General features: G+C 46.1%; 1 protein-coding gene and 1 pseudogene across 6 annotated transcripts in view; one reads left to right on the top strand and one right to left on the bottom strand.

The window, feature by feature from the left end:
* The window catches only part of DZIP1L (DAZ interacting zinc finger protein 1 like), a 62296-nt gene that overhangs the window by 23358 nt on the left and 16338 nt on the right, over positions 1–22600 (bottom strand). For 4 of the 6 annotated variants that reach the window (XM_027587768.2, XM_027587767.2, XM_027587770.2 and 1 more), the window contains 4 exons: positions 8120–8701; positions 5657–5741; positions 2600–2721; positions 1749–1910 (listed from right to left, as the gene is read on the bottom strand). In XM_027587768.2, coding sequence (XP_027443569.2) covers positions 1749–1910; positions 2600–2721; positions 5657–5741; positions 8120–8701 — 951 coding nt within the window. Of the gene's footprint in view, positions 1–1748; positions 1911–2599; positions 2722–5656; positions 5742–8119; positions 8702–11962; positions 11990–18832; positions 18949–22600 lie in introns of those variants that run through there. The other 2 variants (XM_027587772.2, XM_027587771.2) reach the window with 2 other exon arrangements.
* Positions 21639–22464, top strand: LOC113918876 (annotated as a pseudogene).

Genomic DNA, 22600 nt, shown 5'->3' on the forward strand with positions numbered 1-22600 from the left:
TTAGGAAAAAAAGCTAACAAAATAATTATCCAAATACACTGAGAAGTGTGTATCCAGTTTGGTTCCTATAATAAAAGTAAAATATAAAATGTCACTTGAGAGGAGATGGGGGAGACATACAGACACAAAAACACAGCATAAGCAATCCTATAAAGGAAAGACCAAAAAAATGATGTTCCAGTTTAGGAAAATGGTGACCCAAGTTAAAAAGAAACCATGGATGGTAAGAATTATGTCCTCATTCACCAAAACTTAGAATTTCTGAACCAAAGTAAGCCTCCAACCTTTGCTGAGGAGGTTTCTGAACAACAAATCCAAATTCAAGTCAGTATCTATCTATCAAATGTCTAGTCAGCTCGCACCATGTCAGGGGAGGAGTGGGAGTCGGCAGGGGTGTGGGCGAGCTCAGGAATGAGGAGCATGGAGCTGGTAAGAGCATGAGCTCCATGTGGTGGAGCAGCGTCTTGTCTCCCACATATCGTCCCTGACCACACTGCAGGAACATTTAGGGTGGGAGGGCTTGGGCCCTTACAGATAACCATACATGCGCGCGCGCACACACACACACACACACACACACACACACGCGCACACACACGCGCGCACACACACACACACACACACACACACACACACACACGGCTCTCATCTCAACCCCGCAGCCTTCCCTATCCCTGGCTTCCCATCGCGGATTGAGATGATGGATCACCTAAGACTCCACTCATATCCCATGACAATCTCCTTCTGGAAAAGTTCTCCAGGTGTTTCTTTAGCAAAACGTAGAATGATTGTGAGAAACGCTACCAGTAGTTCATTTTCAAAAACAAGAGAAGATTCTCCTTGATGTTAGAAGGACCAACAAGAGCTAAATATATTCTGAAAATATTTCTCCTCCAAAACATTTTCCCTGGTATGGTTTTAGTCAGAGAGGTTTATACGAGAAGATACAGTCCAGGGATAATAACCTTTAATAAGGTTTTCCTGAGTAACCTTGACAGTATACCCAGTAGAAAAGCAGAGGCTTTGAAGTTTAAAAAGTTAAGTTCAAATCCCAGGTCTACCCCTTAGTAGATGTGTGACCTTGAGCATGTTATGGGCCCTCAATGTCTTCCCCTGTAAAGGAGGAATGATAATAGTTTTCTTTTAAAGAACTTTAAAAAAGAAATAAGTAAACGAATAATGTACCTACTTTGAGAACGTTATGGTTGTTTTGTTGTTGTAAGGATTGAAAGTTATTGTAAATAAAGTGCCCCGCACAGAGGCTGGAAACCAGTAAATACAGTCAGTAAATCTTACTATTCCGTGTGATCTCCACAGACCCCAACAGAGCGCCTGGCATGTAGGCAGCACTCAGCACATACTTGAAAAGCGCATTCATTTAAATTTTGCCTCATATCTTGTCCAGTGATGAAAGAAAGCCCTTTGCAAAAATAAAGATAATATCTAGGGAGTTCTTACTATATACCAGACAATGTTAAGTGCTGTCTGTGTGCTAATTTAACCCTTCCAGCAACCTATCTTACAGAAAAGAAACTGAGGCACAGGAAGGTTAAGTAACTCGCCTAAGGTCACACAGCCAATATGTGATAGAGCAGAGATTCGATCCCTGGCACTGGCCTCTGGTATCTGGCCTCAGTATATTAGCTTCCAGTGGCAGATGAAATAAAACTAGCACAAACTAAGAAATAAATATCGAGAATAAAAAGTTTTTCAGCAAAAGAACTTTGAACGCCTTTTGTGTTGGGTACCTCTTCTAATGTAGAGTTGTGGTTGGCAACACTTTTAAATTCATCCCAAAATAATTTTTTTAGCTTGTCTATTTCCTCATATAGCTTGGCCCGCTCTTTTTCTTTCCATTCATCAAATTCTTTCTTAGCTTCTGTTTCCTTCTGACGGGTGATCTCTGCTTCCTGGAAAGAAAAGCAAGAACAATAGAATCATTAATTCCACATTATGGCAAATATTGACGGAGAAACTGCTGGGGCCCCTTGTCTAGGCAAGTCACTGTGGAGACCCAAAGCATATTCGTCCCACAGTCCCCATTGTTTGGACATGGAGGGGGCCAAGTCTTATCTAAACTGTAAAGTCCCTTGAAGATAGGGACCCTGTCTTTTGTCCCTCTTTGTATTCATGGCAGAGCGGGCGCTCAGTAAATGGGTGCTGAGGAAATGAATGAAGAATGACTACATGAAGAAAGGGGTGAGGCAAGTTTACATACTTTCATTCTACAATTATCTACTAAGTACATCCTCAAGACTGGACTTTGGAGTTTATCCAGTCTTTGTTCTCAAAAAAGCAAACCAGCAGGGTAGTGTAAGAAGTTAACATGCTGGTTCAAATGCCCTCACAGTGTGCTGAATAATGCAGGAGAGTGCAATTCTCGGCTCTACTTTTGGCCACACAGATCTGGAAAAATAGTTGAATTTTCCTTCCCAGCCAACCTAAGATCATTTGCCACACCCAGGAAGATGCCACCCTGGCGCTGACTCCCAGCTGCAGGAAACCAGCCAGACTTTCAGTCCTGTGGGAGACAGGTGCCTCATGGGTCTTCTCAGTAGTCCACGACTGGGTCTCCCCAAAGGTTCCTCTCCGGGCCCACCTGCAACTGCCGCTGCCTCTCCGCCTCCCTCTGGGCTTCCAGCTCCCCTTGGGTCCATTTTAGCTTGGCCCGCAGCTCTTCCAACACCTCCTCCACTGGTTGTTCCTGCTTCTTCTGCTTCCCTGTAGGGTCCATGCAAAGACAGCGTGGCCAGTTTCAGTGAAAACATGAATGAAGTGTGGTTCCTCGCCTATGCAATCAGCCACACCTCAGGCTGAGACCAGCTATGCCATTTCCATTGGACACTGACCGCGGGCAAGTGACATAACCTCCCTGACCCTCAGTTTCCTCAAGTTGGAAAATGGAGATAACAGCACCCAACTCAGACTGTTGTCTTGAAGGTGAAATGTGATAGTGCAAAATGCTTAGCATAATGCCTGGCCTGACAGCTCACTAAGCGTGAACTATTACTGTCACTGAAAATAACCATTTTGACAGTCCCGACACGCACAAATGTAAAGAAGAGATCGGTAGAGTAACATAAGCAGAATACCAAACAGCACGTGCACAGTGATTATTAATACAAAGAACCTATCAATGGATCCTGACAGCCATCAGAGAGGAGTTTAACATAGTGAAAATAATTGTAGTTTTAAGTTCACTTTGTTCAGAAATACAGGATAGTAGTAAGTTTCAAATGGGAAAAAAAAAAGCAGCATGTATTATAAAGGAAACTTTCAGCCAAGGTTGCTGTAAGTGTATACTTTAACTTTTCTAAGATTAAAAAGAGAATGAATTATAAGAGAACATTCTAACTAAACCACATACTTACAAACCAAGAGTTACGGGTTAATGAAAAAGACACCAATTGTACTTGGACATTTATTACTTTTTAAAGTACCTTTAGTGCCTATTAGACAGCACCATTATTAAAACCCGAAATGAGATATGGTTTTCCTCAGACTGGACTTTTTAGAAACAAGCAATTTTTAGATGCGGTAGAAATTAATTTGGGTTAACAAAGTGATATGAAAAAGGAGAGCAGGGGTATCCGAAAGGCCAGCTGCCTGAGAATAAAAAGATCATGAACATTAATTTAGCGAAAATTGCCCGAAGAACATATTTTCCTTCTCCTTCAGCACTTAACCTTAAGAAAATAATAAGGAATATGCACAAAGATTTACATACAAGAATGTAGATCAGGTGATTTGTAATAGGGAAATTTATGAGTAACCCATATAAAGTAGGAAGTAATTTAATTGTGAAATAAATTATGATAGCCACAGGATGGGATACTATTCAGCCATTAAAAATCATGTTTTCCAAGATGACTGAATAACACTGGAAATGTGATATATTAAGTGAAGATAAGCAACAGTCAAAACTGCATAGTATAGGACTATATACATACACAGAAAAATAATGACAGAGAACACACCAAAATATTAACTAGGTGATATTGTCCATGGTTTTTATTTTCGCTTTTCTACCCTTCTGTATTTAAATTTTCCAGGTCAAGGGACACCTGAGTGGCTCAGTCCGTTAAGCGTCTGCCTTCAGCTCAGGTCATGATCCCAGGGTCCTAGGATCGAGTCCCGTGTCTGGTTCCTTGCTCAGTGGGGAGCCTGCTTCCCCCCTCTGCCTGCCACTCCCCCAGCTTGTGTTCTGTCTCTCTCTTTGGCATATAAATAAATAAAAAATCTTTTAAAAAAATCAACAAACTTTTTTAAAAAATAAATTAATTTAAAAAATAAATTTTCCAGGTCAAAGGCATCTTTTCCAATTTTTTTATTGTGGTAAAATACACATAACATAAAATTTAGCATCTTAACCATTTTTAAATGTACAGTTTGATGGTATTAAATACATTCACAATTCATAATGTTGTACAACTATCACCAGCATCCACTTCCATAACTTTTCTTCTTATAAAACAAAAACTCTGTATGCTTTAAATAACTCCCCATGGACCCCCTCCCCCGGCCCCCAGCAACCATCACTCTACTTTCTGTTTCTATAAATTTGACTACTCTAGGTGCCTCATATAAGTGGAATCACACAGTATTTGTCCTTTCGAGACTCACTGACTTCACTTACCATAATATCTTCAAGGTTCATTCATGTTGTAACATGTTACAGAATTTCCTTTCTTTTTAAGGCTGAATCATATTCCCTTGCATGTATATACCACATTTTGTTTATATATTCATCTGTCTACGGACATTTGGGTGCTTCCACATCTTAGCTACTGTGAATAATGCTGCTATGAACATCAGTATACAAATATCTCTTCAAAGACATGTCTTTTTATCAGAAAAATTCATTTAAGAAGTAGAAAATCTGTTTTTCTTTAGCAGCCTCCAATGCAGAACCAAGAAGAATTAGATATATAATAAATGCATAATAATTAGGTAAATGGTGCTGTTTTAAAACTCTAAGTCTGCTCTTTGAAAAGGAAATTTAAATGAAGAAAAATAAGAAAAAAGTTTTATTTAACGGGATTTTTATATTTATATGATTTATATTTTCATATTTATATTTATTTTATGTGTTAACAGCTATTTCTTATGAACCACAAATATGGATATAAAATATGCAAATCTCTTTATGTGGAAACATACAGCCTTGCTACTTGTTTTGGAATTTGAAATGGTAAAATTAAAGTGATTAAGTCATAATTAGCTCATGTACATACAAAAAGTCAAAGAACTGGTCTAACTGCTCCTTAACCCCATTTAAGCCCATTCATAGTTAGCATCAGAGAACAGCAGATTCATAGAAGGCTGGAAGGTAAGGACCCCTCAACGTCACAATCTGACTGCCCCATTCACAGCAAAGGCCACTGAGACTCAGAGGGGGTGCATTGACTGTGGTCACATAATAGGAAGGGACAAAGCTAACACTGAACTTACCTGTCTGACTCCCTTTTTCTCTACACACATGGCCAGAACCCTCCCAGCTCCACATGGGATGGATCCCCTGTGGTGGATGGTGGGATCATCCCCTCCTCTACTGGATGATGAGGTCTGAGGGCAGCTGTGATGGTCTACGTGCCCCACACCCACTGAAAACCAGCCCAGACTCTTCCACGGTCCCAGGAGGGCTACCTGGACTCACCTCCTTCTGCCGCACCTGCATGCCGGCGCTGGATGTGGCCCCGGAGAAAGGTGGCATTCATGAATGTTTTGTCACACAGGTGGCACTGCACAGAAGGGAAACAGTGGTAAGTGCAGGATTACATCACCTGGCTCAACCTGGGGTTCTCCCAATATCAAAATCCCTATTTACGTGGGCTTTCGGGGCTGCTTCAGAAATGAAGAATTTGATCTGAACACTACCAGCGCCCTCGGGAGCTATGAGCACTACCTAGGTATTTGAGGATACTAAGGAATTTTTGTTGGTTTTTCAAGGCATGATGATGGTAGTGTTTATATTTAAAAGCGAGAGTCCTTGCCTTTTAGAGATACATACTGAAATAGTTAGAGATAACACCATATGTCTAACACACTTCAAAAGTGATGTAGGCGAGGGGCAAGCAGGTAGGGGAACATGTCCAAAAACATTGGCCATGAGTTGATAACAATTGGGCTGAGTGGTGTACAAATGAAGGTTCATTACACTACTCTCTCTTTTGTACATGTTTAAAAATTTTCACAATACAAAGTAAAAAAAAAAAAAGCCAATGTCCAGGGCCCACCCTAGGGTTGAGAACCACCAGAGCAGAGGAGAACAAATAATAGTATCTTTAATTCCACTTCACTCTCCTCAAGCGTTCAGACACTGCCAACCTATCATATCATCTTTTCACTGTAAAACCTCAAAACTTTTCCAACACAACTTTGCAGGCTGTTAATCCTACTCAATCAGACTAAGAGGGCAGATTATTTGCCATCTTTACACAAATGTGACAAAAATTGCCAGTTGTCCCCCCAAGACACATTTTCTCTCTTTCCTCAGTACCAAAACCCTGATTTTTAGCTGGTCATTAGGTTAATGAGAATAAACACTTTATGTGCCAGCCTCGCTTGCCAGGTGTGGCCATGTGACTAAATTCTGGCCAATGACATGTAAGCAGAAGTGACTTATGCAACTTCTAGAAGGTGTCATTAAAGAGTCATGATGAAAGTATAGTAGCCACTCCTTCTGCTGACAACAGAACCCCAGTTTTCTTCTGGGGAATCACTCTGCCCCTTACTTTCCATCCATGGGCTTTGGTCCATCCCCAGCTCCACGGTGGGACATGTGACCTAGACCAGTCACAACCCTGAATTCCTGGGGACCTGTGAATGGTTCCCAGATGGGTAGGAGACCCAAACACAGCCAAATACAGGACACGGTGAAAAACTGGCTGGGTTTCTGGGACCAAAGTAGGCCTTCTATGATGCCAGCCTTGAACTCGGGAAGGTCAGATACTGGCACTGTTGGCCCAACTTGCAACCACACAGACAGAATCTTTCTGAGAATGGAACCCACACTTGAGGAAGAGTTGCCAACAGCTACAGGGACAAACTAAATTCTGGTGCCCATCATCTGATTCCAAGGACAAGCCACACCTGAGTCCCACCGGATCTCTGGATTTTTCAGTTAAAGTAGCCAATAAATTCTTTACTGGCCTAAGCCAAGTTAAACTGCGGCTCTGGCATTTACAACTGAAAGGGTTCTGACCCTTTGTATCGTAATTAACATTGTCTCAATTACCATTAGATCCATTTACATTGTATCATATGATTCCTTCTGTCCCACCTACCGCCAAACTATGACTTTCTTGAACACCTGAGCCAGCATGACTTGTGCCTGCCTCCTCAGAGCCTGGCCCAGGACCTGGCCACCACGACAATTCATGAAAGTGCAGTGGTCCCCAGGCCACACTAGCCATGCAGATGTGAATGTCCAAACACCGCTCTGGGTAATGAACTGTCACTTGGTTGAATGATGGGATCACTTTTCGGGAATGGGCCTGGCAGTACCAGTCTCTTGCTACAGACTGATTCTACACACACATACAAACACACACCTCTTACACACGCCTTTTTACATCACACTGCTACATGCACACACAAACCCTTCAAACATACACACTCACGCCCTCCATAAATACACACACCCTTACACACATATATATCCTTCATTCATCACACACACACACACACACACACACCGTAAATATATCTTTAGGTGCACACTTCACACACAAGCACACATTACACACCACACACTCTACATACATACATACACATACCACACACGGATGTATGTTCCAAACATTCACATGGTAGACACACATATCCACACTGTCCTTAAACATGCACATCCTCCACACATTCACACCTGCACTCCCTCGACATGCACCCTCTCCATAAACACACACACACATATGCACACATATCCTTCAGATACACACTTGCCACACACACACACACACACACACAGAACTTGCTGAGACAGCTCTAACATCTGCTCCTCACCCCAGTAAGCATGGCCCACAGCAACCCGAGGCCCATCCCGGTGGTGGTGCCGCCCAGGTGGCCCGGTGACTGGGCCCACAGCCCTCCCCCTCCCCACCCTGCAGAGATTCCTCACCGCGTGGTAGCTGTGGGCCCCTGTCTGCAGGAGCAGCTGCTGCAAGGTGCCGATCATCTTGCGACGCCGGCGGCTCTCCTCTCTCACGCCCTTGAGCTCATCAGCCTGGCGACCCAGCTCTTGCTGGCCAAGCTGCTGCTGGCCCAGGCTGGCCTGCAGCCGGGCCTCCAGCTGGGCGATGTTGGCACTCAAGCAATCCTGGCAGTGCAGCAGGTACTCGATGATGAGCTGGGCCAAGCGCAGCACCTTGAGCAGCACCGGGTCCACGGGCTGCCCACAGCGGCTGCACGCCTCCCGGTCCAAATTGCAGAAGGTGACCCCAGTGATGTTCTCCTGCAGAGTGGCCACGTCCAGCTCCCGCGCCACGCGGTCCACGTCCAGGGCGCTAATGCGCCTCCAGTCCACGCTCTCAGAGCGAGGCTGGAACTTGAAGGTAGGGAGCGGGTAGGCCCCAAAGAGGGAGCTACTGAGGCCTTCAGCGGGGGTAGCCGGGGACTGCATGGGCGGAGGAAGCCTTGGACCGACCACGGAGGGAGGGTGCCACCAAGGCCACGGCAGCAGGCACAGGAGCTGAGAGAGGGCCTGGAAAATAAGGAGAGGGTCCAAGTTGAGCAAGACGCATCTGGCTGCACATACAGTACACCTGGCCAGTGGGAGCCTCAGTGGGGTGAGGGGAGGGGGCTGTGCAGCAGCTGTAGGACGCACGGGGTGCACTGACGCGGTGAGACCTGCAGAAGGCCAGGTGTGGGCTCTACAGTCCCACGGGTGTGGATTCAGATCGCAGCCTCGGGCAAGTTCCTTCACATCCTTAAGCCTTCTGTGCATACTGGGAGATCACAGAGCCTACTTTTCAGGCTTGTGCTTAGGAATGAGGCAAGTGAAGCACCCAGCCTAGTATCTGGCACATAGGAGGTCCTCCTGCTAGGAATGAAGCAAGTGAATCCCCCCTCCTCTGTGCCCCGCGCGGAAGTCCACGGCGAGAGTCCCTGCCAGAGGTCTTTGTCAGAGGGACGGGTCAAATGTCTAAGTGGGTCCTTCTGCAACCCTATACTGACCTCAGGATAACGTCCAATAACTCGCCATGGGAGGCAGAGCCTCCTAACAACCACCACACCCCATCCTCTCCTCCTATCGTTACAAGATTATTGTGGACCAGGAGTCGGTTACTTTCCCCAGGTGCCCCAGCTGTAAAGTGTGATCACAGGACTATGCTTCCTCTGGTGGGATGTGAGTAAGATGATGGCCCCCACTGCCAGGGGCTGCTTAATAGAGCGGCCATGTCTCTGCACACAGGCTCTGTTCAGTCCATGATGGTCTTTTTTTCAAACCTATTGGTTTAGAAAAGAGGTCCAATTTGTTCTCAAAAGACTCAGATTCTCGGGCACCTGGGTGGCTCAGTCGTTAAGCGTCTGCCTTCGGCTCAGGTCATGATCCCGGGGTCCTGGGATCGAGCCCCGCATCGGGCTCCCTGCTCCGTGGGAAGCCTGCTTCTCCCTCACCCACTCCCCCTGCTTGTGTTCCCTCTCTTGCTGTGTCTCTCTGTCAAATAAATAAATAAAATCTTTAAAAAAAAAAAAAAAAAGACTCAGATTCTCCTCTCCACTCTCTTGGCAGACACAGAAATCGTTCTCTCTCTTAAAAGAGTAATTTGAATGTTAAGAAAAAAGAAAAAGAAGAAGATAGCAGGAGGGGAAGAATGAAGGGGAGTAAGTCGGAGGGGGAGACGAACCATGAGAGACGATGGACTCTGAAAAACAAACTGAGGGTTCTAGAGGGGAGGGGGGTGGGGGGATGGGTTAGCCTGGTGATGGGTATTAGGAGGGCACGTTCTGCGTGGAGCACTGGGTGCTATGCACAAACAATGAATCATGGAACACTACATCAAGAACTAATGGTGTAATGTATGGTGATTAACATAACAATAAAAAATTTAAAAAAAATAAAGAGTAATTTGACAATAGCAATAGGATTTTAAAATGAACACGCCACTACTAAGAATTATAATTTATCCTACAGATAAACTTATACAGGTGTGCAAAGGTGCTGTGCAAAAACTGTCACGTAGTGCTGTTTGTAACAGCAAAGTATAAGAAAAAATACAAGAAAGTGAAGTACAAAGTACAACGGGGATACAAATGGTATCTCTATACAATGAAATACTATGCAGCTATTGATAAGAATAAGGCAACCATTCATGCACTGATACAGAGTAATGAGTGTGTGTCTGTGTATACATATACATAGATACAAATATATACACACATAGCTACACATATATACATATATACACAGGTATTTCCGCATCTGTTTAAATTATAATATAATCACACATAATCATAATTGGCAAAAATAAAGATATGTATATCTCACATGTATCCATCTATATCTATCTACATATATCACATAGACATAGGTCTATAGATATATCTCACATTGGAATGGTTGCTTATGAGGAAGGAGGGGAAATAGGGTGTGAAACGGGGATAAATTAATGAATGGATGGTGCATGGGTAGGAGATGGATAGATAGACAAGCCTTACACAGACCGATGATGCTAATGACACATGCATATAATATATATACATATATATACACACATACATGAATGATTCATGTTTGTTGCTCATGTGTAATAATAGTGAAATAAAATACACTAATTTACGGTTCCTATATATGATTCATTGCCTATCATTTTGCAAGCATAGACTATGGTATTTCTAGAAAAATAATCAAGCTGTTAGTGATGGTTGCCTCTGGGAGTGGGAATGGAAGTCGGAAGACTTTGATTTTCCACTTTCCCCCTTCCTATACTATCCAAAGTCCTTCACATCGTCATCTATTACTTTTATAATTTTTATAGAAAAAATACAATTTCTGCCCTTGGGGAACTTCGAATCTGAACGGGGCAACAAGAAGGACAGGTGACCCTACTTAATCAAATTCTTTCCAGATCATGTGATTCAAACTTTTAAGTACAAGAGAAAGTCAGAGGGGAGAGAGGTCACTGACCTCATGAAGGGGAAAGGCCTCCTAGGTTTGCAAAGAGGGGCAGGGCCTCCAGGGAAGGTCCCTGACCTCCCTGAGCCTTCATCTGAGAAAGACCGCGATCGGCCTGCCCTACCTGCCCGCAGGGTGCCTGAGGGTTGGAGGAGGTGCAAGGCCAAGCACTCAGTAGTAACATCGGCCGCAGTGCCGCAAGTGCCAGCCTCCATGTCAGACACAGACTGACTCCACGTGCAAACCTGCAAGCAGTTATCACTACGCCCGTTTTACAAACAAGGAAACGGATATCTGGAGGAGTTAAGAGTCTTGTCCCTGACTGGGAGGCCAGAATTGAAGCACAGTTGGAGGTACACCTGGCTCCAAAGCTCGTGGACTCTGAATATTGATTCTTGAAGCTATTTGTCCTAAAACTTGGCTTTGATCAGGTCATGACCCCTTATCCCTCAAACTCACTCATTCATTCACCCACTGCCCCCCCATTTACAGCATGCCTACTCGGGCCAGCCCCTGTGCCAGGCATTGGGGCTACCGTGGTATATGAACCCCACACCCGCCCTGCACCCAGGAGCTCAGCGTGGCCCCTTGTTGCCACAGCACCATGTCCAAACCGCTTGGCCTGGCCTTGAAGGCCGGGCGCAGGCTGCCACTGACCCACCTTTTTCCATTGCAGCTCCCACGCTTCCCTTTCTCAGATACTCTTCCCCCAAACAGACACCAAAACCAAAACGAGCTAGCCACCTGCACTCCCATCATGGCCGTGACAAGACCAGCCCATTGCTACTTCGCGTGTTATGTTATTTAAACAAACCAAAAAAAGGAGATGGGAGACATGATACTTACCATGCTCAGCTCCAAGCTGCAACTGTGTCTCTGGGGCCTCAGAGACAATTGCCACAACAAGCTATACCTTGGAGCAACAGCAGGTTACCAGGCATGCTGTGGGCAAGGGTAACAGGACACCTGCTTCCTCTCCTCCCCGCTGACCGGGAGCTCACCTAGAACTCACTGTTTAACTATTTAAGCTTTGGCCTCAGCTATGTGCCCATAGTCCTCTCTCTAATAGTAAGGCTAAGAATGCTCCATCGGCTACTCTCTCAGCTTCTCCCACTTTTTTGAAAGTTCCTTCCAGCCTCTTCCTTGAACAGTTACTATCTTTTTACCCTTCCTTTAATATGGGGGAGGAAGGAAGGGGAAGAGGGGGTGTGGGCAGTGCCCCCGTGATATTCTGCTGTTCATTCATGCCCCATCTCTCCCTGCACACTCTCCCTGATGACGAGCTCACACACATACCCACAGCTTCAGCGACCAAAGGCCTGCTTTAGGCTGAGCCTCAGCCACTCCCAAAGCTCTTTCTTGCTGGCCCATCTCTCTCTTGGGACCTTTAGATCCAGCCTTCCAATACTGAGTATACCAGAAATTGCAAATCCAGATTCTCCCAGGGCCAGGAAGGTAGTATTAAATGCAGGAAATGTGCCAGGTATAAGAAAAACCACAGTACAAGCTTGATGATAAAGGGCAATTGATCCCCTACCTTAGTGTCCAAGATACAATTAGGCAGCAGTTCTCAAAGTGTGGTCCCTGACCAGCAGCATCAGAGCATCAGCATCAGCAGGGAACTTGTTAAAAATGCAAGTCTCCAGATTTACTGATTCAGAACCACTGCAGTAGGGAATGTTGGGGATTATGGCAAAGGGGGAGTGCATGCCCCATTTAGAAGGGGCAGCCACCTTGAGGCACCTGGGGGGCACAATTAGTTGAGTGACTGACTCTTGGTTTTGGCTCAGGCCATGATCTCATGGGTCCTGGAATGGAGCCCTGGGTCAGCTCCGCGCTCAGAGGGAGCCTGCTTGAGATTCTCTCCCTCTGCCCCTCCCCCCACCTTGTGCGCAGGCCCTTGCTCTCCTCCTCTCTCTCTAAAATAAATAAATAAATCTTAAAAAACAAAAACAAAACAAAGGAAGGGGCAGCCACCTCTGGGCATCAGCCATATGGGAATGGATTTTCTGTGTTCCTCCCTGGCTAATTCCAAATTCACTAAAAAGATATTCAAACACCTTTATGAACTGTTTTTCAAACTACCTTTCTAGCTGCATCTCCCACTTACAATATTACTTGCTGTCCACAGGTTCATATCTCTGGGCTATTTATTTATGTGCACTGTTTTTAAGTGTTTCATAAAGAATAACTCATGTAATCCTCATGAACAATCCCTCAAGGAGGTACTAATATTATCCAAACCACAAAGAAGTAAAGAAGCTTGCCCCAGATGCAGGAGGCAAAATCCAAAACCACGCAGCCTGCTTACGGAGTCTGAGCTCTTAGCCACTATGCCATGCTGCCTACCGGTATAGATGGACCTCCACCACCTCCCCCTGCTCCTACTGCAGGTGAATGAGTGCCCGCTTCAAGGCCTTGCTCACACCTGACAGCCACCATAAATCGCTCCTAGGCCCACAGTCAAAATGCCCTGCCTCTCCCCTGGGCTCAGGGGAGCACAGAGTGTACACTCCTTTGAGCGCCTCGCCACACTCTGGTCTGTATCGGGGTGGCTATGCAACATTCATTTATTCATCCCATCAACAAATGACTCCTGAGCCCCTACCAAGTGCCACGCACCACGACTGGCACTCAGAATTGATGGTGACCCAGGCAACAGTCCCTACCATCATTAATAAAACTAATTACCAGCTCTGCACATACAATTATAAGGCTTTCCATGCACTATCCCACTTAGCTCTCACTACAACCCAGTGTATAGGTGAAGAAACTTAGAGGTGACCCAAGAGGGCAGATGACTTCCCACAATCATACAACTAGTAGTAAATGATGGTGTCTGGCTCCAGACTTCTCCAGAAAGACAGAAAAATAGACAGATATGACCACACAGAGTGTACGTGCCAGGGTAGCAGCTGGGACAGGGTGCAGTGGTTGTACCACAGAGAGACCAGACCAGGACATTCCTGTCTCCGTTCTCCTCCAAGTCCCCCAGCTATAAGTTCCGCAAGGGCTGAGACCATGGCTTATTCATTATCTGTTGTATTCTAGCCCCTAGCATATTACTTGCAGCCCAGATTGCTATTGACCTGAGCAGAATTATCAAAATCTTCAAATATCTGCCTCAAAAGTCTATATTCTTGGGGATTTGGAGAAATGAGCCTATGAACCAGCAAGAATTAGAATAAAGAGTAAGAAGAGAGTTGGGAGTCCTTAATTTGGACCCACTGGAGAGAAATGCCATTCAGACTTACTAAAATGCTGGATTTGTTACCATGTGTGTCCACAGCCTGATCCCACCGCTGCTAATGAAAGCCTAGAGTGCAGGAGCCCTTGTGGATGGGCTCAGGCTCATCAGCGAGAAGCCCCAGAGCCCACATTGACCATCAAGATATGGCTGCAGCCCTGAAACCCTCACGTTTACACTCTGAGCACATTCTGTAAACACTGAGGATGGTAGCCCCATTCCCAGTTATACAGAGTTCTGAATTGGGGATCTGAGTTCATGTGGTCTTTCTGAACGCCAGAAGCGTCACTCCTGTCTTCCACTAGAACCCCCAGGTTCTCAGAAGTCTTAGGGCTCTGGAATCCAAAGGTGAGCATAACTGGGGGAATTTGAAGATTATGATAGCAGCCATCACTGATTAAGTTTTTGTGTGCCAGCCTTTAAAAGTACTATTTCTAGCCATCGTACAACCTTGTATGTAGCTGATTTGCCTCATCTGATAAACGTAGAAACTGAGGCTCAGAGAACTTAAGGGACTGGCCCCCGGTCACTCAGCTCCTAGGTAATGAAGCCAAGATTCAAGTCAGGTTCTGCCTGACTCCATAGCTTTTGAATTTTGCCCATCTACCTCCCAATGATGATGATGATGACAGAGAAATTACTTCCCACCATGGAAATGACAGTACCTGAGATTTCTTGACCAAACCGCATGAACTAAAACTTTACAGCAAATCACAACAGGATCAGTGCCAGGGACCTGAAATTCCCTTTGTATCTCCACAGAGCTTAGCTGAACAGGATGCAACTCCGCAGCTAGACTCCAGGTTAGGATGGCAGGAGACAAAGCCCAGGGAGGGTGCGGCAGGTTACCTGGAAACCACACACCCCAAAGGGCAGTCACACTGTGCTTCTCCAGGCATCAGCAGACTGCCTTCCCCACATCTGGGAGTAGAAACACAAGGCAGCATTAGGAAATCCAAAGCTGTGTTAACCATCTCTGCATGTTTTGATGGGGTCCCAGGAAGCTTCCCAATCTTAGACCAATGCCATGAATTAGTAGGACCCAAAAGAATAACATTTATGCTAGCATTCTAAATTTGCTTCATTGTTGAAGAGATGGTTTCTACCTGGGGCAATCCCACAGCCAAGAAAGAAAGCCCATCTACCACCCTTGCTTTGCACACCCCCAGTGATGGGGTGTTCACCACCTCACAAGGCAGCCATCCCACGGCAAAACAGCTCCCAGAGAATTTATGGTTCTTCTGAAACCTGCCCACCTATAATCCGTCGAAGATAACTTGCACAATAATCAACTAAACAACTGATCTTTTTAAATTCTGATTTTTTCATATCAATGGACAGCTAGATTATACCACCACAGCTGCCACCTTACTGTCTCTTTTGCTTCCTCAAGAATGCAACCAAGAGGAGCAGTTAGGGGAACCAAGCTACCGAGGCAGCTGCCAGGCAATCATGGACAAGCCTGCCCTGGCTCCCCGAGCTAGCCTCAGCAGTACCTGCCCTGGGGAGCCCAGGCTTGTCATTAGCGCTAATTGTTGTGGCTGCCAAGGAAACCGTCACACAGTTTGCAAACAGGCTATGCACACACAGTAGGCAAGGGAGCCCTACACATCCCAAAAGAGAGGAGAGTGACTCAGGCGCTCTCCTGAAACACCATCATTACAGATCTTCGATTTATTCTCTGATTCTGTTGTTTTCTAAAGAAAGGTGTACCCTTTCCACTCCTTCCTGCCCTTCAGGTGGAAGGAGTTGGAAACTCAGGAAACAAACTGAGGGTTGCTGGAGTGGTGGGTGCTGGGAGGGATGGAGTGGCTGGTGTGATTTATGGTGGCTGTCAGGTGTGAGCAAGGCCTTGAAGCGGGCACTCATTCACCTGCAGTAGGAGCAGGGGGAGGTGGTGGAGGTCCATCTATACCGGTAGGCAGCATGGCATAGTGGCTAAGAGCTCAGACTCCGTAAGCAGGCTGCGTGGTTTTGAATTTTGCCTCCTGCATCTGGGGCAAGCTTCTTTACTTCTTTGTGGTTTGGATAATATTAGTACCTCCTTGAGGGATGCAAACTTTGAGGGTGCAAACCCCATTGCCGGGACTATCAAGTGGCACACAGCTCCCCCTCCAGCTGGTTTCCATTCCCAGTAACTTTAAGGAGGTCTGTTTTGTTTTGTTTTGTTTTTTGAGTATAGTTAACACACAATGTTATGTTAGTTTCAGATGTACAACTTAGTGATTTGACAAGTTTATACTTTATGCTATGTTCACCACAAGTGTAGCCACCATCTGTCCCCTTACATCACTACTACAATATCACTAACTGTATTCCTTATGCTCTGCTTTTTATTCCAGTGACTTACTCCCTCCAGAACTGGAGGCCTGGATCACCTTCTAAGAAGGTATTTTTAAAAGACAGCACCAACAGGTTGGTCAAAAACCTCTCTTAAGAATTCTTAATCTCAGGAAACAAACTGAGGGTTGCTGGAGTGGTGGGGGTTGGGAGGGATGGGGTGGCTGGGTGATAGACATTGGGGAGGGTATGTGCTATGGTGAGCGCTGTGAATTGTGCAAGACTGTTGAATCACAGATCTGTACTTCTGAAGCAAATAATGCAACATATGTTAAGAAAAAAGAAAAAGAAGAAGATAGCAGGAGGGGAAGAATGAAGGGGAGTAAGTCGGAAGGGGAGACGAACCATGAGAGACGATGGACTCTGAAAAACAAACTGAGGGTTCTAGAGGGGAGGGGGGTGGGAGGATGGGTTAGCCTGGTGATGGGTATTAAAGAGGGCACATTCTGCATGGAGCACTGGGTATTATGCACAAACAATGAATCATGGAACACTACATCCAAAACTAATGATGTAATGTATGGTGATTAACATAACAATAAAAAAATTTTTAAAAAAACCTCTCAAGTTTTTGCCACAGAAGAATTTTCTTTAAACTAAAAATCGGAGCTAGGGCTTTGACTGGCATTGCTTAGGAATATTTCAGAGGGGAAGACTACAAACTGACGTGACCTGTCTTCCCAGGTGCAGAACTGTCAAAAATCAGCACTGCTTTTCACATCTGAAAGATATGAGTTTAGAATATACTGCTGTTTTCTTTCCCATGGAGGAGTCATTGCTTTTTGGTAGACTTTCTCTATCTTCAGCCACCAGACCCCCCCCCCCCCCCCGCACCGCCGCCCTGCCACAAAATCCTCCCTAGAGGTGCATGGCCTAGCAACAGCTGCCATTGCAGGTAATTAACCACCCCCCCTACCCCCCCACCCCCATCCAGGACTGGCCCTCTCTGAAAAGGGCCCACAAGGAGGTTCAGAACAGCCCACCAAGTCGCCCCCTTCCCTGCTCCTGTCAGTGTACACTGAGCCACAAGCCTTTTGACCAAACTCCAGCTTTGTGGCAGAACCCAGTTAAATTCCACAAAGGAATTCAGGTTTCTGTTCCCAACCTGAAGCATATAACTTCATGGGACCATTTTATTAAGTTGGATGATATCCAAAACTATTTCCACATGAGGAAGATGTCTCTAGACCCTTAGTGCTGACAGAGACTGAAAAAAAGACTGCTTATCAACTACTTGACTGGAGGACCAGCCTCTAAGAGGGGTTGTTCTCACTGGCCAGTCCTCAGCTCTGGGAGGCCAGGAGAAGGTGATGAGGGACCTCCCTGACAGAGGCAGTAGACCACCCACCCCGTCTGCAGATGAAAGTGTGAGAGGCCACAGTCAGAGCACCTCACACTCTCCAGGCCTCTCTTCAAAGTTCTTTTAAAAATCAAATTTTCGGAGACAATGGGGGGCGGGGGCAGGAAGGCCCTGGGCCCTAAGGAGTGCTGGGTGAAGGGTAGCCCTGCCCAAGCCCTCCAGCCCCCCTTCTAGATCCTTGTTCTGTACAAAGCAAGTCTCCCCTGGACTTTCATCTGCAGCCACCTCAAAAGAAAAATACCATTGCTGCCTCCGGCTAAACTCCAGCCCCAGAGTGCAAGAGAGACAAACCATAGATGCCAATGTGTTTTTTTTTAAATCACCTTCTTACCAGAAGATCCCCTTTACCTGCAGAACTCAAAACATCAAGCCCTCCAAAACCATATTTACTTTTTTCAAAAAGTAAATTGCTTACTTTTTCAAAAAGTAAGCATCCAAGTCTGTCCACCCAGGGAAGCCCAGTCCTGGGGGGTGCAGTCACTCCTGGTTCCCCCGGAGTGGGGGGGGGGGGGCGGTTACCTCGGTCCAGAGCAGGCCGAGGGAGCTGGTGATGAGGGGCAGAACCCGGCGGTCTAGCGGCGGTTTAGAGGCCACCCCGGAGTGCAGCTCCCGCAGCTTCCCAGCTGCACCCCTACAGGGCGCCCGAGCCGCTAATGTTTAACCTCCCGCGGCCCGCCGCACCCACGGCTCGGACTACAAGGGCGCTCCCCACCCGCGGCCCTCCCTGGGCCGAATTCCTGCCATAGTTTTCTCACGCGGTCCCGCTCACCTGGGGGCCGCCGGGAGCCGGCAGAGGTCCAGAGGCGCGGGCTCCCCAGTGTAGCCCCAGCCCCGCCTCCCGGCTCGCTCCACCACCCCGACCGCCGGGCGGCCGTTTCCGGAACACTCGGCGCCACGCGGGCCGCGGATGCACCCCCAGGAGCGGGGAGCCCGGACGCCTTCCCCCGCTGGGACAGAGCCGGCGCGCCCACCCCAGTGCGGCCGATCGGCACGCCCGCGGGCAACCGAGCCTTGCACGCCAGCAGCTGGAGGCCCGGGGTCTCACGCCGCCGGCTCCCGGGACCGCCGCCCCACCTCGCCCAGACAGGGGTGGAGACTCTCCCCAGCGCCCCCGAGACGAGCTATTTTTAAATCTGTTACGGAGGCGGGAGGGAGGGGAATGCCACGTTTAATCCGTCGGGAAAATCCGGGATCCAAGAGAGTGGCTCCCAGGCCTTGCTGAGAGGGCAGCCGCATGGAGCCCGGGGAGCTGGACGCGCTCCCATCTACACACACGCACGCACACACACACACACGCACACGCACACACACACGCTAACAAAGGCTGGCCTGCTGGAAAGCAGGAGCAGTTGCAGAGCTGGTGCTTAAGGCAAGCAACACAACTGCCAACCTGCTAGCTTGCCCTGTGGACCCAGCTCTGAAACCCAGGACCGAAGAACTCTCTCTCCTGACACTGGTCCCTGAGCCCTAGCCAGATTTACGGAGACGCAGATTTCTGGGATTTTTTTAAAGGCCTTCCTCCCACTCCAGTCTCAATCTGCCACACTCTGTGTCTTGGGGCGGCCAAAGCTGAAGTGTGTGGGAACAAGTGTTGGAAGGATGTGGAGAAATTGGACCCTTTGTGCACTGCAGGTGGGAATATAAAGTGGTACAGCTGCTGTGAAAAAGAGAATGGCGAGTCCTCAAAAAACTAGCAATAAAATTACCATATGATCCAGCAATTCCATTTCTGGGTATATACTCAAAAGAATGAAAACAGGGACCAAAACTGATATTTGTGCATACATACTCATAAAAGCACTATTCACGATAGTCAAAAGGTGTAAACAACCCAACTGTCCATCAGCATATTAATGGATAAACACAATGTGTTACATACATACAATGAACTATTATTCAGTCTTAAGACATAATGAAATACTGGAGCACCTGGATGGCTCAGTTGGTTAAGTGGCTGCCTTTGGCTCAAGTCTTGCTCTCAGGGTCCTGGGATGGAGACCTACCGGGGCTTTCTGCTCAGCGGGAAGTCTGCTTCTCCCTCTGCCTCTGCTCCTCCCCCCTCATGAGCTCGTGGGCGCTGTCTCTCTCTCTCTCTCTCTTTCAAATAAATAAAATTTTTTAAAAAATAATGAAATACTGATACATGCCACAATATGAATGAACCTTGGAAATATTATGCTAGGTGAAATAAGCCAGATACAAAAGGAGAAATGTCGTGATTCCACTTATTCAAGGTAACTGGAATAGTTAAATTCATAGAGATATTCCAGAAAGTGGAATAGTGGTTACCAGGGGCTGGCGCAGGGTGAGGGGACCATAGAGAATAGGAAGTTATTGTTTAATGGGTACAGAGTTTCAGTCTGGGACAATGGCGAAGTTCTAGAGAGGAAGAGCGGTGTTGGCTGTGCAACAACGTGAATGTACTTAATGCCACTGAATTGTACATTTGAAAATAGTTAAAATGGTAAATTTTATGACATCTATATATAGATATATATATATATCTATATATAGATATAACCCCTATTTTTTTAAATGGAAAAAAAAAGACCTGGGTGGCCAGGACCAAGATCAAGTAGGGATGTCTGTAAGCCATCTAGTCTGATGGGGAATCTTATTCCTCCTCTCCTGGCCAGGGCACTCTCTTCACTCCAGGAGTTCCTGCCGCCTATCAGAGGGGAGCAAAGAGTCAAGGCTTTAGAGTCAAAGATGACTTAACATCCTGGAAGAGAACACAGCAACAATCTCTCTGACATCAGCTGTAGTAACATTTTTCTAGATAGGTCTCCTGAGGCAAGGGAAACAAAAGCAAAAATAAACTATTGGGATTACATCAAAATAAAAAGACTTCTTCACAGTGAAGAAAACAATCAATAAAACTAAAAGGCAACCTACTGAGTTGGAGAAGATATTTGCCTATAACATAGTCAATAAAGGGTTAGTATTTAAAATATATAAAGAACTGATACAACTCAACATCCTAAAAACAAATAATCCAATCAAAAACTAGGCAGAAGACATGAACAGACATTTCTCCAAAGAAGATATCCAGATGGCTAATAGACACATGAAAAGATGCTCAACATCATTCATCATCAGGGAGATGCAAATCAAAACCACAATGAGATATCACCTCACACCTATCAGAATGGCTAAAGACAACAACACAAGAAACAACAATTGTGGAGGATGTGGAGAGAAAGGAACCCTCTGGCACTCTTGGTGGGAATGCAAACTGGTGCAGCCACTGTGGATAACAGTAGGCAGGTTCCTCAAAAAGTTAAAAACAGAACTACCCTATGATTACACTACCAGGTATTTACTTAAAAAATACAAAAACACTGATTCAAAGGGATACTACACATCTCTATGTTTATTGCAGCATTATTTACAATAGCCAAATTATGGAAGCAGCCCAAGCGTCCATCGATAGATAAATGGATAAAGAGGTGGTATACACTTAAAATGGAATAATATTCAGCCATAAAAAAGAATGAAGTCTTGGGTTTTGAACGAGACGAAGACGGAACTGAAGCTCGGCACAGGCCATGGATGCGGTCCCGCTGAGAGCCGAAGATGGCAGTGAACGTATATTCAACATCAGTCACCAGTGATAACCTAAGTCGACATGACATGCTGGCCTGGATCAACGAGTCTCTGCAGCTGAATCTGACGAAGATCGAACAGTTGTGCTCAGGGGCTGCCTACTGTCAGTTTATGGACACACTGTTCCCTGGCTCCATTGCCTTGAAGAAAGTGAAATTCCAGGCTAAGCTAGAACATGAATACATCCAGAACTTCAAAATACTACAAGCAGGTTTTAAGAGAATGGGTGTTGACAAAATAAGTCTGTGGACAAATTAGTAAAAGGAAAGTTTCAGGACAATTTTGAATTTGTTCAGTGGTTCAAGAAGTTTTTTGATGCAAACTATGATGGAAAAGACTAGGACCCCGTAGCTGCCAGACAAGGTCAAGAAACTGCAGTGACTCCCTCCCTTGTTGCTCCAGCTCTGAACAAACTGAAGAAACCTCTCAGCTCTAGCAGCGCATCTCCACAGAGGCCCATTGCAACACACAGAACTACTGCAACCCCTAAGGCTGACCCAGGGGCGGGGGGGGAGGGGAGGGGAGGTGTGAAAGAATCCTGGTGTGGGCAACAGGGATGACAAAGCAGCTGAATTGATGCAGTAGGTCAATGTATTGAAACTTACCGTCGAAGACTTGGAGAAAGAAAGAGATTTCTACTTTGGAAAGCTAAGGAACGTTGAATTGATTTGCCAGGAGAACGAGGGGAAAAACAACCCAGTATTGCAGAAGATCGTGGACATTCTGTATGCCACAGATGAAGGCTTTGTGATACCTGATGAAGGGGGCCCACAGGAGGAACAAGAAGAGTATTAAGGGCCTGGAGCAGCAGAGCAACAACCGAATTCTTCACTCCAAATCACGTGCTTAACTGTAAAATACCCCCTTTTGTTATTCCTAGAGGACTCACTGGTTTCTTTTCATGAGCAAACAGTACCTCTTCTTAAAGTGC

This window comes from Zalophus californianus, chromosome 1 (assembly GCF_009762305.2).
Source record: "Zalophus californianus isolate mZalCal1 chromosome 1, mZalCal1.pri.v2, whole genome shotgun sequence".
Lineage (NCBI taxonomy): Eukaryota > Metazoa > Chordata > Mammalia > Carnivora > Otariidae > Zalophus > Zalophus californianus.